Source organism: Trichechus manatus, unplaced genomic scaffold (genome assembly GCF_000243295.1).
Source record: "Trichechus manatus latirostris isolate Lorelei unplaced genomic scaffold, TriManLat1.0 scaffold00313, whole genome shotgun sequence".
Classification (NCBI taxonomy): Eukaryota; Metazoa; Chordata; class Mammalia; order Sirenia; family Trichechidae; genus Trichechus; species Trichechus manatus.
This window is the reverse complement of record NW_004444249.1, coordinates 897261-917248: the sequence shown is the minus strand read 5'-3', so window position 1 is coordinate 917248 and position 19988 is coordinate 897261. Positions and strand designations below refer to the sequence as shown.

The 19988-nt window shown below is 39.0% G+C and overlaps 1 protein-coding gene across 1 annotated transcript in view; it reads right to left on the bottom strand.

Moving 5' to 3' along the window:
• Nucleotides 1-15670: 15670 nt before the first annotated feature.
• CMAS (cytidine monophosphate N-acetylneuraminic acid synthetase) overlaps nucleotides 15671-19988 on the bottom strand; it is a 37653-nt gene continuing 33335 nt past the window's right edge. The window contains exon 8 of the mRNA XM_004390635.2: nucleotides 15671-16304. Within this exon, the coding sequence (XP_004390692.1) occupies nucleotides 16114-16304 (191 nt within the window). The 3' untranslated portion in view covers nucleotides 15671-16113. The remainder of the gene's footprint in view (nucleotides 16305-19988) is intronic.

Genomic DNA, 19988 nt, shown 5'->3' with positions numbered 1-19988 from the left:
TCTGGTCGTACTTCTTCCAAGAGAGATTTGTTCATTCTTTTGGCAGTCCATAGTGTATTTAATACTCTTTGCCAACACCACAATTCAAGGGTGTCAATTCTTCTTCGGTCTTCCTTATTCATCATCCAGCTTTCGTATGCATATGAGGCGATTGAAAACACCATGGCTTGGGTCAGGCGCACCTGAGTCTTCAAGGTGACATCTTTGCTTTTTAACACTTTAAAGAGGTCTTTTGCAGCAGATTTGCCCAGTGCAATGCGTCGTTTGATTTCTTGACTGCTGCTTCCATGGGCATTGATTTGGATCCACGTAAAATGAAATCCTTGACAACTTCAATCTTCTCTTTATTTATCATAATATTGCTTAGTGGTCCAGTTGTGAGGATTTTTGTTTTCTTTATGTTGAGGTATAATCCATACTGAAGGCTGTGGTGTTTGATCTTCGTCAGTAAGTGCTTCAAGTCCTCTTCACTTTCAGCAAGCAAGGTTGTGAAATCTGTGTAACGCAGGTTGTTAATGAGTCTTCTCCAATACTAATGCCCTGTTCTTCTTCATATAGCCCAGCTTCTCGGATTATTTGCCCGGCCTACAGATTGAGTAAGTATGGTGAAAGGATACAACCCTGACACACACCTTTCTTGACTTTAAACCATGCAGTATCCCCTTGTTCTGTTTGAATGACTGCCTCTTGATCTATGTACAGGTTCCTCCTGAGCACAATTAAGTATTCTGGAATTCCCATTCTTTGTAACGTTATCCATAATTTGTTATGATCCACACAGTCAAATGCCTTTGCATAGTCAAAAAAACACAGGTAAACATCTTTCTGGTATTCTCTGCTTTCAGACAGGATCCATCTGACATCAGCAATGATATTCCTGGTTCCACATCCTCTTCTGAATCTGGCTGGAATTTCTGGCAGTTCCGTCGATATACTGTTGTAGCCACTTTTGAATGATCTTCAGCAAAATTTTACTTGCATGTGATATTAATGATACTGTTCCATACTTTCCGCATTCTGTTGAATCACCTTTCTTTGAAATAGGCACAAATATGGATCTCTTCCTGTCGGTTGGCTAGGTAGCTGCCTTCCAAATTTCCTGGCGTAGACGAGTGAGCATTTCCAGTGCTGTGTTTATTTGTTGAAGCATCTCAGTTGGTATTCTGTCAACTCCTGAAGCATTGTTTTTCACCAGTGCCTTCAGTGCAGCTTGGACTTCTTCCTTCAGTACCATTGGTTCCTGATCATCTGCTACCTCCTTAAATGGTTGAATGTTGACCAATTCTTTTTGGTATAGTGACTCTGTGTATTCTTTCCATCTTTTTTGATGCTTCCTGTGTCATTTAATATTTTCCCCATAGAATCCTTCAATATTACAACTCGAGGCTTGAATTTTATCTTCAGTTCTTTCAGCTTGAGGAATGCTGAATGTATTCTTCCCTTTTGGTTTTTTATCTCCAGATCTTTGTAAATCATTAAAATAGTTTGTCTTCTCGAGATGTCCTTTGAAATCTTCTGTTCAGTTCTTCTGCTTCATCATTTCTTCCTTTTGCTTTAGCTACTCAACGTTCAGGAGCAATTTTCAGAGTCTCATTCATTTTGGTCTTTTCTTTCTTTCCTGTCTTTTTAATCACCTCTTGCTTTCTTCATGTCTGATGTCCTTGATGTCATTCCACAACTCGTCTGTTCTTCGGTCATTAATGTTCAATGAGTCAAGTCTATTCTTGAGATGGCCTCCAAATTCAGGTGGAGTATACTGAAGGTTGTCGTAATTTGGCTCTGGTGGCTTCATTCTAATTTTCTTCAATTTCAACTTGAACTTGCATTTGAGTAATTGACGGTCTGTTCCTCCGTCAGCCCCTGGCCTTATTCTGACTGATGATATTGAGCTTTTTCATCATCTGTTTCCACAGATGTAGTCAATTTGATTCCTGTGTATTCCATCTGGTGAGGTCCACGTGTATAGGAGGTGACATAGGAGTTCCAATTTGAATGATGAGTGTGGCTACCTTGTGAAGATCTGGACTTGGACATGTAACAGGGAATTTGGGTTTCATTTTAGATGGGGGGAGGGTGGTCCACAGGGAAGTGAGGCATTCTGACAGACACTATATAAAGATCACTCTGACTACTAAGTGGATGATGGACCTGAGGGGTCAAGAGAGGGGGTAGAGGTAAATGGCTATTGTCATGGTGTAGGTGAGACAAGAGAAAGGCTTGGACTATGATTGTAGCAGTGGAAGTGGTGAAAAATAGTCAGTTTTATGATATAATCAGGATATTGAGATAGCTAACCTACTGCTATAGGAATGAAACCTAGATTTTTGGCTAACCAGCTGAATATCTGAGGATGTCATTTACTGAGATGAGGAAGGCTTGATAGTAAAACAATTTGTGTGTGTATTTCTGTGGGAGTGTGGATCAAGACTTCTGTTTTGGTTCTGCTAAGTTTGAAATGTCTAGTAGACACCAGGTAGTAAGTTGAATATAAGAATCTCTCTGATGACAGTTGTATTGTTCCCTGGGGCCCAGTGAGAGAGTTTGAAAAGGTGGGGAGGTGTGGGAGGTTGGGTCAGAATAGAAGACTTACAGAGAACTGTAGAAATGAGCATCTGTGTGATGATGAATGATCTGGAAAGTTTGGACTTCTGATAGTGACTAAGATAGTTAGGGATATAAATCAAGATGGGATTGGTCCTGGAAGTTGGAGCACACACTGAATGAAGATGTTGGGCATTGCTTGGCTTGCCTCCATGAAAGCAGATTAATGATGCCTAACTGTATATGACTTTGAAAGTTATCTTTAGCCTTTCCTTTTTCATTGTCATGAAACAATACTAATAACCCATTTTAAATTCCCTTCACTGAGTAGTGTTACTAAGATGAAAGTTTGGAGAAATCATTTTGTCAAAGCTTAGTCTGTACACATGAGTTTAACACTCCTAATAAACCAGGAGTTGTGTCTTGGTGCACATAAATATAACAGTATAAATAGTCAATGTTTCTTTCCTTAAAGTGGACAAAAGACAACTAGAAAAATATCCTTAAGTGGTCACTTCTTTTTTCTTTTACCTGCTATATGTATCTGATGCAAGAAGGTAACTAACTAATCAATGGGCATCCACATTTTAGTGAGAATGTCATCCTTCCTAACTTTAACTCACACCCACTGTATCTCTGCTACTGAAGAGAAGAGAAGGGTTGAAGAATGTACAAATAGGTTCTGGCTAGGTCTTTAAAATTCTGCTACTCATCCTTTGCCTATGTCCTGGCTCACTGCCTAGAGATTGGAAGTGTTGTTAGGTGCCGTCGAGTTGGTTCCAACTCATAGTGACACTATAACGGAACAAAACCCTGCCTGGTGCTGCACCATGCTCACAATTGTTGTTATGTTTGAGCCCATTGTTGTAGCCACTGTGTCAATCTATCTCTTTGAGGGTCTTCCTCTTTTTCACTGACCCTCTGTTTCATCAAGGATGATGTCCTTCTCCAGGGACTGATCCCTCCTGATAACACGTCTAAAGTACTGAGACGAAGTCTCAACCATCCTTGCTTCCAAGGAGCACTCTGGCTGTTATTTCTTCCAAGACAGACTTGTTCATTCTTTTGGCAGTTCATGGTATATTCAATATTCTTTGCCGACACCATAATTCAAAGGCATCAATTCTTTGGTCTTCCTGATCCAACGTCCAGCTTTGCATATGAGGTGATTGAAAATATTATGGCTTGGGTCAAGTACGCTTTGGTCCTCAAAGTGACATCTTTACTTTTTAACACTTTAAAGAGGTCCTTTGCAGCAGATTTACCCAATGTAATACGTCGTTTGATTTCCTGACTGTGCTTTCATGGGTGTTGATGGTGGACCCAAGTAAAATGAAATCCTTGACAACATCAATCTTTTCTCCATTTACTATGATGTTGCTTATTGGTCTAGTTGTGAGGAATGTTGTTTTCTTTAGGTTCAGGTGTAATCCATACTGAAGGCTGTGGTCTTTGATCTTCATCAGTAAGTGTTTCAAGTCTTCTTCGCTTTCAGCAAGCAAGGTTGTGAGCGGAAGTAGTCATCAGTAAAGTAGCCAGATAAGCTAAATTGACTCCATAAAATTGCTGGAGACAGACTGCGGACTAATTGCCCTGATATCTATGTCTACTGGAATTTTCCTCTTTTCACATATAAGCTCTGAATCTCTCCCTTTGAACTCTGACATACCACTTTGTTTTTTACTTCACTGGGACTGACACTGCCTCCCACTATTACTCTATTGAATCTCTCTTTCAATTATTTTTCAGTCTTGTCTCTCCTTCATTTATCTGCCCTCTTCCTCTACTCTGTAGTCAATGAATAACTGCTAAGTCATAATGATTCTTTTATGGTTTAATTAGCTGGCACTTTTTCACTTCCACGTGTTTGTTTCTGCCTCATAGGCGTTTCACCTCCATCATTGGTTTATCACCAACTCTATGAAAACCTGTCCTGATTACTCTCCCTCCTCCTCCTTACTTTTCATTTCTCCATTTATTGGCTCTCCAATGACACTTCCCTTATGTTTTACTTTCCTCACTTAACCGCTTCAAACCAAACCCATTGCCATCGGGTCAGTTCCAACTCATGGCAACCTCATGTGTTCCAGAGTAGAACCATGGAGTTTTCTTGGCTACCTTTTCCATGGTGACACTGAGGGTGTTTGAACTGCCAACCTTTAAATTAGTAGTGAAGCAAACACGATTATTAGGTATTAGTACGTAAATGTCTCCCATTCTAGTTTGTAAAGTTCCTGTTGTAAGGGTCCACATCCTGTTCATTTGTGTATCCTCCATCACACCTAGTCCCATGCAGCACTCCTAATAGATGTCTAGTAAATGTTGGTTGTCAATTGAATTCATGGACCACTTTAAACTCTGTCATTCAGAAAACTCAGTTGCAATACTGCAACCTGCTTTGTTCTTGTATTTGTATTCTCTTAGTACTTGATGTCTGCGTTAGTCAGCTCTTTTTTTTTTTAAACCTAATCATGTATCCCCTTCCATTATTACTTAACAGTTTCACAGCATGCAAATCATCCCAGTCTCGTTGAAATCTGACACGGAGCTGGTAGGAAACCTCTTCAGTGACTGATGCAATGTATTGCCAACAGAAATTGTTCAGTAAGGGTGTGTTAAATGAAAAAGTTAATGAATGGATGATTTAAAGAATGAACGGGCACATCTCTGTGTATTTATCTATCTGCTCAGCCTCTGGCCCTATGGGCATGATTGTTTACAGTCATGTTGGATTCTTTACTTCTTCTCCACTTTCCAAATGAAACTCATAACAAAATGTTACTGATTCTTGCTTTTTAGTATCTCTTAATCCAGTCTGAGTGTAATGAAAGACTACCAGTTTTCCTTTAAACATAAAAGTAGACAAAAATCAATTCTAAATTGTAAGAATAACCTGCAGCTACCACCTATAGAGTAAAGTAAGTCTGGTGGAGAGGTCTGTGGGGGTTCACAAAATGTGTATGTGGTTTTAACATTTTTTAAAAAAATAATTCCTCCTCGTAATTTGTAAGATTTTAAATAGAAATTTTTTTTTGTCTTTAAGCAGCTCATTCACACATTTATAAAATATCAACTAAAGTCAGGTGATTAAAAATCAGTTTCAGAAAAGAGAGGAGTAATATAGTATTTAAATAACATTCACCTTGTTTTCATTTTTACTTTAGTTTAATAAGAGAATTATTGATCCTTTTTCTAGATGCACAGATACAGGCCTGGGTGGAATTTTCTTAGGAGTTAACAGAGGAATAAGATGGAAACATCCTTTATGGCTAGTTTGAGTGAAAAGCTACACATAGCATGAATAAATAAGGAGTCATCAATCCACCTAGCCCACCAGTTGCCAATTAGGAAAGCAATTATAGACAAGCTCTGTGTGGGGCCCATTTAGATATGGACAGATTGGATTATTATCCTTCCAAAGTTTGGGTAGCATGAACTCGAGCTATAACTAGACAGATTTTGGTAAATAAATTTAGACATTTTTGTTGTTGTTCATTTGCACTATAGTAAGTACTAGTTTAAAATCTTCATGACTACTGATACATAGCTATGAGGGTTTGCTAATCCTTAATTGAGGACTGACTGGGTCATCGTTATCCCTGGGAATATAAGAAAACTCTCAAGCTGTTTTTAACAAAGGAAGTACAAAGCCAAGCCAATCTATATCTATGATATATATGTATGTGCATGTGTATTTCTATAAATACGGTTTTGTTCAATTTAAATTTGCTATTTATTTCAATTATTTATATTAATTTATAGTATCAGATTTGCTCCAATAGAGACAAGGGAATATAGGTCTTTAGAGGGTCTCAGTTATTTAGATTGCTTCTTCCTTTTGTGAAAGTTTCATAGTCTACCACAGTCTGAGTAAGAGATAATTGAAGGGGGAGTAAGGCAGGCAGGGAGAGAACATCCTGTGATGACTAGCCAAGTTTGAGGCAGAGATGGCATATTTCTCAGTAATTGGCCCAAAGGGGAATTTTAATTAAAATAAATTAGTGTGACTAGCTAAATCCTGCTGGGTACAATACAGATGATCTCTAACTATAAAGATAAATTGATGGAAAGTTATATAAAGGAATTTATTCACTCCAGACAGTAATATTTTAAAATCACTATGTTAATAATGGAGCCGTGGTGGCACAGTGGTTAGGAGCTCAGCTGCTAAATAAAAAGTCTGCAGTCTGAATCCACCAGCTGCTCCTTGGAAACCCTATGGTGCAGTTCTACTCTGTCATATAGAGCTGCGATGAGTTGGAATCTACTCGATGGCAATGGGTTTGGTTTTCCTTTCTTTTATGTTAATAATACACAAGTGAATAATAGTAATGTTAACTTTGCTCCAAAAGACAATTCCAAATAATTCAATAAATATTTTATCCTTCTTTGGCTTACATTATAAAGGTCAACAAAATCCTGTTTTGTGAGAATCACCTTCTGATTTCTAACAGAGGTTAAAAGGGTTACGTAGACAACTGTGGGTGAAGTAAAGTTCTCTCCTGAGATTCATAAAACCTAAGTAGGAATTATCTTGAGTCATCTACAAAGTGTAAATAAAACTGAGGCCCACACAATGGTGAGGCAGCAGTGACAGGCTTTGTCACAGTGCTCCTTCCAAGATGTCAATCAAGCCAAGGGCCAAGTATTGCAGGAAAGACAGCTAGCAAGTGCACTAGCCGAGGCTCATTTTATACCCGTACTGTTAAGTACAATAATCTGCTGGCTTAAGCAAATACCTGGCTTCAATCACAGGTATTTGCCCCCTAAACTCTGGCCTTGGCCCAAACCTCTGTAGGAAATGCAGCATTTGGAATTCTAAGAAAGAGAGCTTGGGTGGTAATATTCACACTTATAAAACGAGACTACTACAAAAGGATCCCTGAGGGCCCATCTAGTTGAGCAACTTTCCCATGCTCTGAATTGTCTCCCTCGGTGACATACTACTGAGAAATGGGGAGGATGAGGAGTGTGGGTGCAGGTTAGGGGGGTGGAGGATGGAAGGAGCAGGACACAGAAATGTGATGTCACTTCCAAAGCCACCTCAGAACCTAACTATGCTCCGACTCCTCTATTACTCTCCTCCTGTCATTGCTTCTGCTAAGCAGACACTAAAGGATCTCCATTTAAGAGAATTAGCCCATTAATTTATAGGTGAAGAATAGCAAATCCTTTTCAATGGACTCCAGGTGCTGTACTCCCTCCTGGAAATACTGATGAATAAATAAACCTCTTCAGAGAGCTTGTGCCCATCAGCAGAAGCTGCTAATTAAGAAGAAAAGCGTAATGAAGAGGTGTGTGTGTGTCTGTGTGTGTGTGCGTCTGTGTCTGTGTGTCTGTCTGTATGTGCGTCTCTGTGCTGTGTGTGTGTGTGTGTGTGTGCGTGCGCGTCTGTGTCTGTGTGTCTGTCTGTGCGTCTCTGTGCTGTGTGTGTGTGTGTGTGTGCGCGTGCGTGTGGAGGGTCAGGAATGGCATCCAGAAAGGAGCCCCAGGGATTGCAGTTGGGAGGCAGAAGTCCCTCATACGAGGTGGGTACACATAAAGCATTGCTGTTGTGGTAGAAACGTGCCCTGATGTATTCACATTGCCAGTCAGGTTCCATCTTTTACAAAGTGCAACCCTCTGGCCAAGTGGGTCAGGCGTGAGGCAAGAGAGAGTATGGATGAATTTGCTGGCTCCTTGACAGACCCCTCTGGCTCAGTCTCTGACATGGGGTTCAAGACTGCCTGGTTTCTGCATCCTGAAAGCCAGCCAGCCTTGAATTTTGCCTACGGGGGTATTACTCTACTTTTTAAAATTTTTTAAAATTTCCTTTGCATTGTTTTTCCTGTTCTGCCTTCCGATTCTTCAGACAGAGTTTCCCAAGGTGTGTTTTGCATGGTATCGCATGAGAATTACCTTGGGGATATTTGCTAAAAATTCAGTTTGGGAACTATTGCTCGAGAACAGTAGTTATCACCTCTGGCTGCACATGAGAATCACCTGGAATTTTTATTTTTTTATATCAATCCTCTGGGCCCCACACCTAGACATTCTGCTTTAATTGGTCTGGCATAGTTCTCTGGTATCTGTATGTTGTTAAAGCTCCCGCAGTGAATCGAGTTAGAGTAGGCCTCCACAGATGGACAGGTGTAAGTCCCTAGGAAGGTGGGTTGAGATGGGACCACCTGAGACCTCCTGGTAATCAGGAAGAGGGTCTCTAATGCATATGAAATGTCTGTTTAAGAGCATATAGAGGTGGTTCCTAAACCTGATTTCATCCCTGCCATGCTTTCTGAGGGCCATTCTCTCTCACCTCCCTTTCCAGGGGAGGAGGCCTTTCTGACTTCACCCTTCCAGCTAAAGGATTCTCAAATTTAGTGTGCACAAGAGTCAGCTGAGAGAATTTTACTAAAATGCAGATAGCCAACCTTATTTCAGAGATTCTGATTCAATAGCTCTGGGATGAGGCTAAAGATAGTTTTAACAATTAGTATATTTAATAATCATTGTATATTATTATGGTGTTGATGAAGAGTACTGAATACACTACGGACTGCCAAAAGAACGAACAACTCTGTCTTGGAAGAAGTACAGCCAGAATGCTCCTTGGAAGCAAGAATGGCGAGACTTCGTCTCATGTACTTTGGACATGTTATCAGAAGGGACTAGTCCCTGGAGAAGGACATCATGCTTGGTAAGGTAGAGAGTCAGCGAAAAAGAGGAAGACCCTCAATGAGATGGATTGACACAGTGTCTGAAACAATGGGCTCAAACATAAGAACTATTGCGAGGATGGCCCAGGACCGGGGCAGTGTTTCGTTATGTTGTACGTCAGGTCACTATGAATCGGAGTCAACCCAAAGGCACCTAACAACAATAATGACAACATATGTGATTTTGATGCAGGTAGATAAGGGACCACATTTTGAGAAAACACTGTGTAGGCCTTCACCTGAAGTATAATCGGCTCCCCTTAGAAGTGTTCTCTGTCGTGATTTCCGGCTCTGCCATCTTGTGTTTGATGTTAGTTACTAGCCTCTCTGTGCCTCAGTTTCTGCATCTGTACAATGAGGAACACAGACGTGTTAAAAGAAGTTAACACAGATTAAATGTCACCTTTATGGCCCTGGTCGACAGACCTAGGTAGCATTGGGATACGGCTTTCTTTTTAGCTGGCTCTTGTCCTCTCACAAGGGAGTGATATCTCTTTACATGTCCTCTTTCATCCTCAGTCTTCCTGTCACACCCACTCAGAACTTTTCTACTTGCTCAGAGTCCATTCCCAAGCATTGTTAGAAGAAACTTTATTTCCTTGTGATTGGCTGTGAAAAAGAGTAAAAAATGCTGAAAATGTACTTTATAAAGAATTCCCCATGGTGGATATTGATGCTCAATATAAGATGGTTGAACAATGAAAATATATTATCAAATCTAAACTGGCTCAGTTACCTCCAATCAACTGGTAGAACTGCGTATTTTGTAAAGCTAGATCTGTGATGACCCCTAGTGGCCAAAATGTCAACCACTGAGATTTTTAAAGTACGTGGAATATTTTCCTCAGCATACAAATAATTAAAATGGTATCTACTTTATTTTTTCATTTTGAGAACAGTTTAACACAAAGCATGAAATAATCCTGATTCAGAAATATCATCAATGAAATGTGGGCAAACCAAAATTCTTCGGTACTAATGTATCAGTGGAAACACTTGTGGCGTAGTGGTTAACTGCTATGGCTGCTAACCAAAAGTTCGGCAGTTTAAATCCACCAGGAGCTCCTTGAAAACTCTAGGGGGCAGTTCCAGTCTGTCCTATAGGGTGGCTATGAGTTGGAATTGAAGGCAATGGGTTTTTGGTTTTTTAATGGGTCAGTAAGGAGCCCTGATGGTGCAGTGGTTAAGTGCTCAGCTGCTAACCAAAATGTCGGTGGTTTGAACCCATAAGCTGCTCTGATGAAGAAAGATGGGGCAGTTTGCTTCCCTAAAGATTTACAGCCTTGAAAACCCTATGGGGCAGTTCTACTCTGTCCCATAGGGTCACTATGAGTTGGAATTGACTGGATGACAACGGGTTAATATATTAGTACTAGGAACCTGACTGGAACAAGATGTTTGCTATTGGCTCCTAACTGTTGCTGGTTTGAACCTACCCAGCATCTACAGAAGAAAGGCCTGGTGAACTGTTTCTGTAGAGATTATAGCCAAGAAAACCTTATGGAGCAGTTCTGCTCTGTAACACATGAGGTTGTCATGTGTTGGGGCTGACAACACCAACAACTATTAGTATTTAAACTTCTCTAACCAGTTCATGCAGACCATAGCACTAGGTAATTATCTAAGGTAACATTCTCCTAAAGGGACATTAAGCTTTTAGACTTGAAAAAAGTGATTTGTATCAGTATGTAGAAAACAAACAAAAGAGCAGACACAGGAGAGACTAATACAGACTATGAAAATTTCACCATAATACATATAAAACAAACAAAAAAACCAAGCCAACTGCCATCGAGTCGATTCCGACTCATAGCGACTCTATAGTAGCCCTTAAAATAATTAGAAAATAATTAATATGCTTAACCTTGCCAATGCAGGTAACAGTAATTATTTTACCTCGTACCCCACCCCCCATTGGTATAGGATTTATTCTTTTGTGTACTCATTTACGTATTCATTCAAAAAATCTTGACTGTCACAGTTTGAGAATCAGATGAAGAGGGAGATTAGTGTCCAGGACGTTTACTAAAGAGTATTCCTGGGATTCCGTCTTGTGAAAGAGAAGACAGGGGAAGGAAGGAGGACTGCGTGGGAAGGAAGGAGGACTGCGTGGGAAGGAAGGACGAGGAGATGGGTTGCTACGCAGTATCAACGGAGGACTCAGCTGATCCCACAGGGAACTCTGAAGCTGGTATGGCCCCTCCCTCAGTGTTATTCCTTATTTAAGACAGAGAGCCAGACTTTTATCTCCCTGCATCCAGTCATTGGATATGAGCTGCCTCAGGAAAGAGGGTGACTGTCTTATCTAGTGCCGTTATAACAGAAATACCTCAAGTGGGTGGCTTCAACAAAGAGAAATTTATTTTCTCACAGTTTAGGGGGCTAGAAGTTCAAATTCAGGGTGCCGGCTCTAGAAGAAGGCTTTTTCTCTCTGTCAGCTCTGGAGGAAGGTTCTTGTCTCTTTTGAGCTTCTTCTCCTGAATAATTTTCATATGGCATGGTCTCTCTCTTCCCTCATGTCTGCTTGCTCTATTGCTTATTTAATCTCTTTCATATCTCAAAAGAGATTGACTTAAAATACACTCTACGCTAATACTGTCTCATTAACATAACAAAGAAAAACAATTCCCAAATGGGATTATAACCACAGGTATAGGGGTTAGGATTTACAACACATATTTTGGTGGGACACAATTTAAACCATGACAGTGACCTTTGGTGAGGCAGTACTTAAGAGGGCAGACAGCTGACAGCTGACTCGCAACACTCCAGAAGTCGGAGGAATAAATCCTACAGCCAGAAGGGTGACCTGCATGTCACATCACAACATCCACTACCCTGAGGCAATATGATATGCACAAAATAGGCTTCCTGACCTTTTGCAACTGAAAGACATACGGTAAACAAATGAACATCCAGGTAAGTATTAAGGGCTAAGAAGGAAGAGTCAGGCTAAGGGGCAAAGAAGAGGGATGAATTTCAAGTGAGCGGTCAGGGTAAGTTTCTTTGCAGAAGTGTTGGTTAAGACCTGATGGATAAGTAGGAGTTAGCTAGGAGTGGAGGAAATGAGCATTCCAGATACGAAGTCCTCAAGACAGAAGAGCTTAGAGTAGCTGAAGTCTAGAGTGGACATGCTTGCAGGGTAGTAACCTTATTTCCCACTCGCTTTGTGTTATTTCTTGGCTCTCTGCTGATTTTGTAGTCAGGGTGGAGAGAAGGAAGGATGTAAAAGAGAACTATAACGCTTGATCTGGGAAGCATTTTCCTTATTCCGTGGACGGAACGGAGTCACTGTGAGTTTTGAGAAGGCAATAGGAAGCACAAAGTCGACAACTGAAATGGAAGTAGAATGGATTGGAAAGACATCGAACATTTCACAGTCAACAAAGGAGGTCAAGCCTTTTCTTTTAAAGTTCACCCCACAATTTGAGGGTCTTATTGTTTATGGTCTTATTTCTCACCATTTCCTACTAAATCGTATACGTGCTGGCCACAATAACCTTTTCCAATCTCTGAATACAACTTGTTAACCTCAATTCTCTGGTATGATCCTTTGACATCATGAAATTTTCCAGTCTTCAAGGCCCAGCTTAAATTTCACCTCCTCCTGAGAAGCTTTTCCTGCTTCAAGCTCTTTAAGAGCCTCTCTCTATCCTTATTCTTAGAATAAAGCAAAAATTTCTTACTGTAACTCACAAGACTCTTTATGATGTGGTCTCTGCTTATTTACCTTGGAGCAGCTCCTCCTCCCTCACCCTTGATTTTTTTTTTTTTTTTTTAATTTACCCTTTGGTATTTGGCATTCTCTGAGCTTCCCGGATTTGTGGCTTGGTGTCTGTAATTAATTCTGGGAAGTTCTTAGCCATTACTACTTCAAATATTTTTTCTGCCTTGTTTTCTCTTTTTCTTTCTGGTATCCCAAGTATGTATATGCTACAACTTTTGATGTTGCCCCATAGTTCTTGGATAATCTGTTGTGTTTTTTTTGTTCATTTTATTTCGGGGTTTCAGTGCTGGAAGTTTTTACTGGCCTAACTTCAAGTTCACTCATTTTTTTCTTTGGCTATTTTGAGTCTACTAATGCACCCATTAAAGGCATTCTTTATTTCTGTTACTGTGTCATTGATTTTCTAGCATTTTCTTTTCTTTCTCTCTGAGAACATTACCTAGTCTTGCATATTGTGTACCTTTTCTATTAGAACCCTTTCCATATTAACTGTAGATATTTTAAATTCCCCGTCTAATCTGATAATACCAACATCTGAGTCATATTTGAGCCTGGTTCTGGTGACTTGTCTTTTCAGACTGTGTTTTTTCTTGCCTTTTGGCAATACTTCTTAGTATAATCTCAGACATGCATGCTGTATCGGGTTGTAGACACTGAGCTAAATGGGTGTTACTGTGAAACTTTATGCTAACCTTGCTAGAAGTTGGGCTTCATTTAATATTTGTTGTAGCTGTGTCAGAAACTTCAAATTCCTCTGGTGTTCTTGTTCATCTTTGGAGCTTCCTTTTGTATTGCTCCTTAGAGTCTGTGTCCTACATGTTTTTCAATTAGAATCCACTGTTACACTGGAGGTTTGTTGGTGTTGTGTATAGTGTGGGAGAGGGGAAGCTGCCTATCCTGACTTTGCAGTGACTGTTTGTCCTATGACCTCAGTTTTCTGATAGGTCCAAGAGGAATTATGTTCAGTTTGTCCAGTTATTTCTTGTTGTAAAGAGTAACAACTTCTAAGCTCTTTTCACATCCGAGCTGAACATATATTTTCTTTTTTACTTAAAAAACAAGTGATCTTATTTTATTACATAGCACAATTTTTACTTTGGTGTGTAACATCACTCCCTGCCTTTACTTCAGTTTTATTTACTTTTTAAAGGGTTGACATTAATATTCCAATCTTTAAGGTAATATACTAATACTGCTTTAGAAATAGTGAATTCCAACATTTTTAAATGATTTCTAAAACAAATGTTAAACACAATTAACCAGCCATCGCATCTTGGCTATTTTATTTACAACACGGGGGCTAGGAACAGAACAAAAAATTACATTTAAGGAAATAGTGGGAGTTGGCTAAAATTTCTTTTCCAATATAAGCAGACTGAGTGGGTGGAGAAGCGCATAGGTAATTCCATTTGACAGACATGTTTCTTTTTCCCCTTCAAGTTCACCATTAACTTTGGTTTGAAAAGAACAAGAAGGGTTTAAAAAATCACATACAAATATGCCATTTAGTAAAGGTTAAAAGACAGATTGAATTCTTTATGACTAGGCAGTCCAAAAATACCTGACTGCTACTAAAACTAGTCAGTTGGAAGCTTGTCCAACTCATAAAAGAGGAAAAGAAAAATGTTTCCCTCATTTATTTGTTGATTTAAAGTATTGCAGGGGGAATTAAAGGATAGGAGGAAACATTTAGTCATTCCCTTTGAATTCTAAGTACAGGATTTTGGTTCCGATATTTCAGTGGATGACAGCTCATTCCTGTGCATGGCCACCACTTTGAGTAAAGGGTTAGTTGCCACATCAGCCCCTGCTGGCCTCTACAACCCAGAATGGCCTGAAACAGCAATGAATTAAAGGAGCTGGATACAAAGTAGATCCCGTATACTCTGGATTCAGCTTAGTTTGATTCATTCTAGATCTATCTTAAAATTTACATGGAGTATATAACCATTCTTCTTTAGCGACCTTCATCGAGTTGTGAAATGCCTTCGAAGTCTGCTACAGTGTAAGTTTTTATTCCATGTTCTCTTTATAGTTAAATGAAGTGAACATATATTTTCTTGACTAAGATTCCTTATTACTGGGAAAAGAGGAATTAGAAGTAGCACTGAGGGCTGAACTGTCTCCTTGTATCACTTACTTGGGTTTGGGTCACTTAAATGAAATAAGAACTCCATAAAAAAACCCAAAAAACAAACCCACTGCCATCAAGTCGATTCCAACTCGTAGTGACACTGTAATTGCTTTAGGAGGTATATTGGCGGGGGAGTTGAGGAATGAATGATTCATGCTGAAGATTAAAGGATTAAAGGTAGGACCTAAGAAGAATAGGCTAATAGAGGCACATTAGGCAGAAGAAATGGCACTGGTACTAAGGAAAGCTGCACTGTGTTGGAGAATTGCAGAGAATAGCTTTATTGGGATAGAGGAATCCACACATTAAAAGCAGGAACTAAGGATGGAGTATTAAGTTGTGACAAGACTATAATGTTTGGCCTGGGGAATGTTTTACCTTATTCTGTGGTCAGCATGGAGTCACAGAAAAATTCTGAAAGGGATAACAGTATTTGCATATATATGCTATATTTATACATACATGAAGTAGAATCAGATGCTTTACACCTGGCATCCAGTGGTTTGTTTCTCACTCTGACTGCATGGTCAGTGTGTAAAAGAGGTAAGGAAATGCTTTATAAATTTCTTCTATAGTAAGGAGGCAGTTTTCATCAAGTTTGAGAAATGTAATTTTATTAACTGATAGAAGGGTGTGTCTTATCAGACATACTGTCACCAAATAAATAAAGTCCCAGCATCATTAAAAGCACACAAATACACAGTTTTACAGGGTACCATACAAAATCAATTTTGATGATGTCCTACTTGCATTTACGAAAAATCTGAGAAAGATTGTAATCGATCACTAAATAACTAACTTGCATAAAAAGAAAAGTAGAGCACAATTATTTCCTTCTATGAAATAATTACGGGAATGATAATTTGAGAAGACTTCTTTTAAAAGATTATTAAGCTATATCACAAATCAAATCACATCCTCTGTAACATTACAACATGGAACTGTACTTAATCAAAAATAGAAGCAGAGTGGGTGAAGAAGGCTGTATACTTTCTTTTCCAACATCACACTAATTTCTATTTTTGGCATGAATTATTAACTTTTTCCATTAGTAGGAAAATGTGTTCTGCAAACTCTCGAATGGCACCACGGCCACCATTACATTTGCAAATATATCCAACAGCCTTTTGGGCAGTGGAACAGGCGTCAGCAGGAACTCCACTTAGGCCCGCTTTCTTCAAGCACTCTTCATCAGACACTTCATTCCCTATCAATTAAGATAAATACTGATTAAACACTTAAAAAGACAAAGAATATTCTTTCAAAGTAAAAATAATGCCAACAGCAACCAATAAGTAAATCTGGTAACTTTAGAAAAATCCAAGGCACAGTGTATAACAATACTGAAGATTAAATGGAACAAAAAATATTTCAAAGTATTTAAAAATTGAGGTATAGGGTTGTCCCCATTTTTATCAGTTAGAGGAGAAGAATGGAGTATACTTTCTGCTTGCCATGCATGTTACAAATACTAGAAATTCTATACATAAATTACAAACAATTTTAACTTTTTATTAAATACAATTTCAAGTATATGAAGGAACTCCAAATTCTTGTTGAATAATTATCAATGTTTTTCTCTATCACTTCCCCTGCCCTACTTTTTTTTTCAGAGAGAGAGGAAGGTATTTTAAAGAAATTCCCAAACATCCTATTTACCCAAAAATTCTTTGGCATGTATCTCTAATAGATATATTTTTTTAAAGTGACACAATATCATCAAAATAAAAGAGATCAGCAATAATTATTTAATATCATCTAATAACCTAGTATGTGTTAAAATATCCTCAACTGTCTGAAAATTATCTTTCTACAGCTGATTTATTTGAATCAGGAATCAAACAAGTGCCACATGTTGCATTTGGTCATGTATTTCTTTTTTTTAGTACTCATATTGTTTTACGACATTGGTTAACAACTCCATGACATGTCAATATTCTCCCTTCTCGACCTTGGGTTCCCAATTACCAGCTTTCCTGTCCCTTCCTGCCTTCTAGTCCTTGCCCCTGGGCTGGCGTGCCCATTTAGTCTAGTTTTGTCCTATGGGACTGTCTAATCTTTGACTAAAAGATGAACCTCAGGAGTGACTTCATTACTGAGCTAAAAGGGTGTCTGGGGGCCATACCCTCAGGGTTTCTCCAATCTCTGTCAGGCCAGTAAATCTGGTCTTTTTCTGAGTTAGAATTTTGTTCTACATTTTTCTCCAGCTCTGTCTGGGACCCTCTGTTGTGATCCCTTTCAGAGCAGTCAGTGGTGGTAGCCGGGCACCATCTAGTTGTACTGGACTCAGTCTGGTGGTCTACTGACCGGTAATTGTTGTCTATTAGTCCTTTGGACTAATCTTTCCCTTGTGTCTTTAGTTTTCTTCATTCTCCCTTGCTCCCGAAGAGGTGAGACCAGTGGAGTATCTTAGATGGCCGCTCACAGGCTTTTAAGACCCCAGATGCTACTCACAAAAGTAGAATGTAGAACATTTTCTTCATAAACTATGTTATGCCAAATGAGCTAGATGTTCCCCGAGACAATGGTCCCCACAGCCCAGTAATTCGGTCCCTCAGGGAGTTTGGATTTGTCCATGGAGCTTTCATGACCTTAACCTGAACAAGCCATGCTGGCTTCCCCAGTATTGTGTACTGTCTTACCCTTCACCAAAGTTACCACCTATCTATTGTCTATTTAGTGTTTTTCCATCCTCACCCCTCCCCTCCCTCGTAACCATCAAAGATTGATTCTTTTTGTGTGTAAACCTTTTCATGAGTTTTTACAGTAGTGGTCTCATACAATATTTGTCCTTTTGTGACTGACCCATTTCATACAGCATAATGCCCTCCAGGTTCATCCATGTTATGAGATGCTTCACAAATTCATCACTGTTCTTTATCATGTGTAATACTCCATTGTGTGTATGTACCATAGTTTATCCATTCTACTGTTGATGGGCATCTAGGTTGTTTCCATCCTTTTGCTATTGTGAACAATGCTGCAATGAATATGGGTTTGCATGTGTCTCTTCGTGTGACGGCTCTTATTTCTCTAGGGTATATTCCTAGGAGTGGGATTGCTGGATCATACGATATTTCTATGTCCAGCTTTCTAAGGAAGTGCCATATTGTTTTCCAAAATGGTTGTATTAGTTTTCATTCCCACCAGCAGCGCATAAAAGTTCCAATCTCCCTGCAGCCTCTCCAACATTTGTTATTTTCTGTTTTTTTGATTCATGCCAGTAATGCCAGGGTGAGATGGTATCTCATTGTGGTTGTGATTTGCATTTCTCTAATGGCTAGTGATGGCGAGCATTTCCTCATGTGTCTGTTGGCTGCTTGAATGTCTTCTTTGGTGAAGTGTCTGTTCACTTCCTTCGCCCATTTTTTAACTGAATTGTCTTTTTGTTGTAGAGGTGTTGGATTTTCCTGTAGATTTTAGAAATTAGACCTTTGTCATATTTGTCATAGCCAAATTTTTTTTCCCAGTCTGTAGGTTATCTTTTTACTCTTTTGGTGAAGTCTTTTGATGAGCATAAGTTTTTAATTTTTCAAAGACCCCAGTTATCTAGCTTATCTTCTGGAGTTTGTATGTTGTTAGTTATGGTTTGTATCCTGTTAATGCCGGGTATTAGGTCTCTACCTTTGACCCTATTTTTTCTTCTATGAACTTTATAGTTGTAGGTTTTATATTTAGGTCTTTGATCCATTTTGAATTAGTTTTTCTATATGGTATGAGGTCTGGGTCCTGTTTCATTTTTTTGCAGATGGACATCCAGTTTTGCCAGCATCATTTGTTAAAAAGACTGTCTTTTCCCCATTTGATGGACTTTGGGCCCTTGTCAAAGATCAGGTGACTGTAGATGGATGGATTTATATCTGGGTTCTTGATTCTGTTCCATTAGTCAAGGTATCTGTCATCGTACCAGTACCAGGCTGTTCTGACTACCGTAGCTGTATAGTAGATTCTGAGGTCAGGTAGTGCGAGTCCTCCTACTTTATTCTTCTTCTTCAATAGTGTTTTACTTATCCAGGGCCTCTTCCCTTTCCATATAAAGTTAATCATTGTTTTTTCCATCTCTTTAAAGAATGTTGTTGGTATGTGGATCGGGATTGCATTGTATTTGTAAATTGCTTTGGGTAGAATTGTCATTTTCACAATGTTGAGTCTATCTATCCATGAGCATGTTAAGTTTTTCCATTTACGTAGATCTCTTTTGGCTTCTTGCAATAGTGTTTTGTAGTTTTCTTTGTATAGGTCTTTTACAACCCTGGTTAGATTTATTATAAAGTTTTTTTTTTTTTTTTTAGGGACTATTATAAATGGTATTGTTTTCCTGATTTCCTGTCATTCTCTTTATTGGTGTATAGGAATCCAATGGATTTTTGTATGTTTATCTTGTATCCTGCTACTCTGCTAAATCTATTGGTTCCAGTAGTTTTCTTGTGGAGTCTTTGGGTTTTTTATAATATACTATCATATCATCTGCAAATAAGGATAGTTTTACTTCTTCATTACCAATTTGGATGCCCTTTCTTTTTCTTGCCTTATTGCTCTAGCTAGGACTTCTAATAAAATGTTAAATAGGAGTGGTAATAAAGGACATCCTTGTCTTGTTCCTGTTCTCATGTGAATGTTTTCAGCCTCTCTCCACTAAAAATGATGTTGGCTATTGGTTCTGTATAGACGCCCTTTATCGTGTTGAAGAATTTCCCTTCTGTACCTATTTTATTGAGAGTCTTTATCAGGAACAGAGGTTGGACTTTGTCAAATGCCTTTTCTGCATCGTAATTGAGATGATCATGTGATTATTTATTTTATTTTACTTATGTGGTAGATTATGTTGATTGATTTGCTAATGTTGAACCATCCTTGCATGCCTGGTATGAATCCTACTTGGTCATGATGT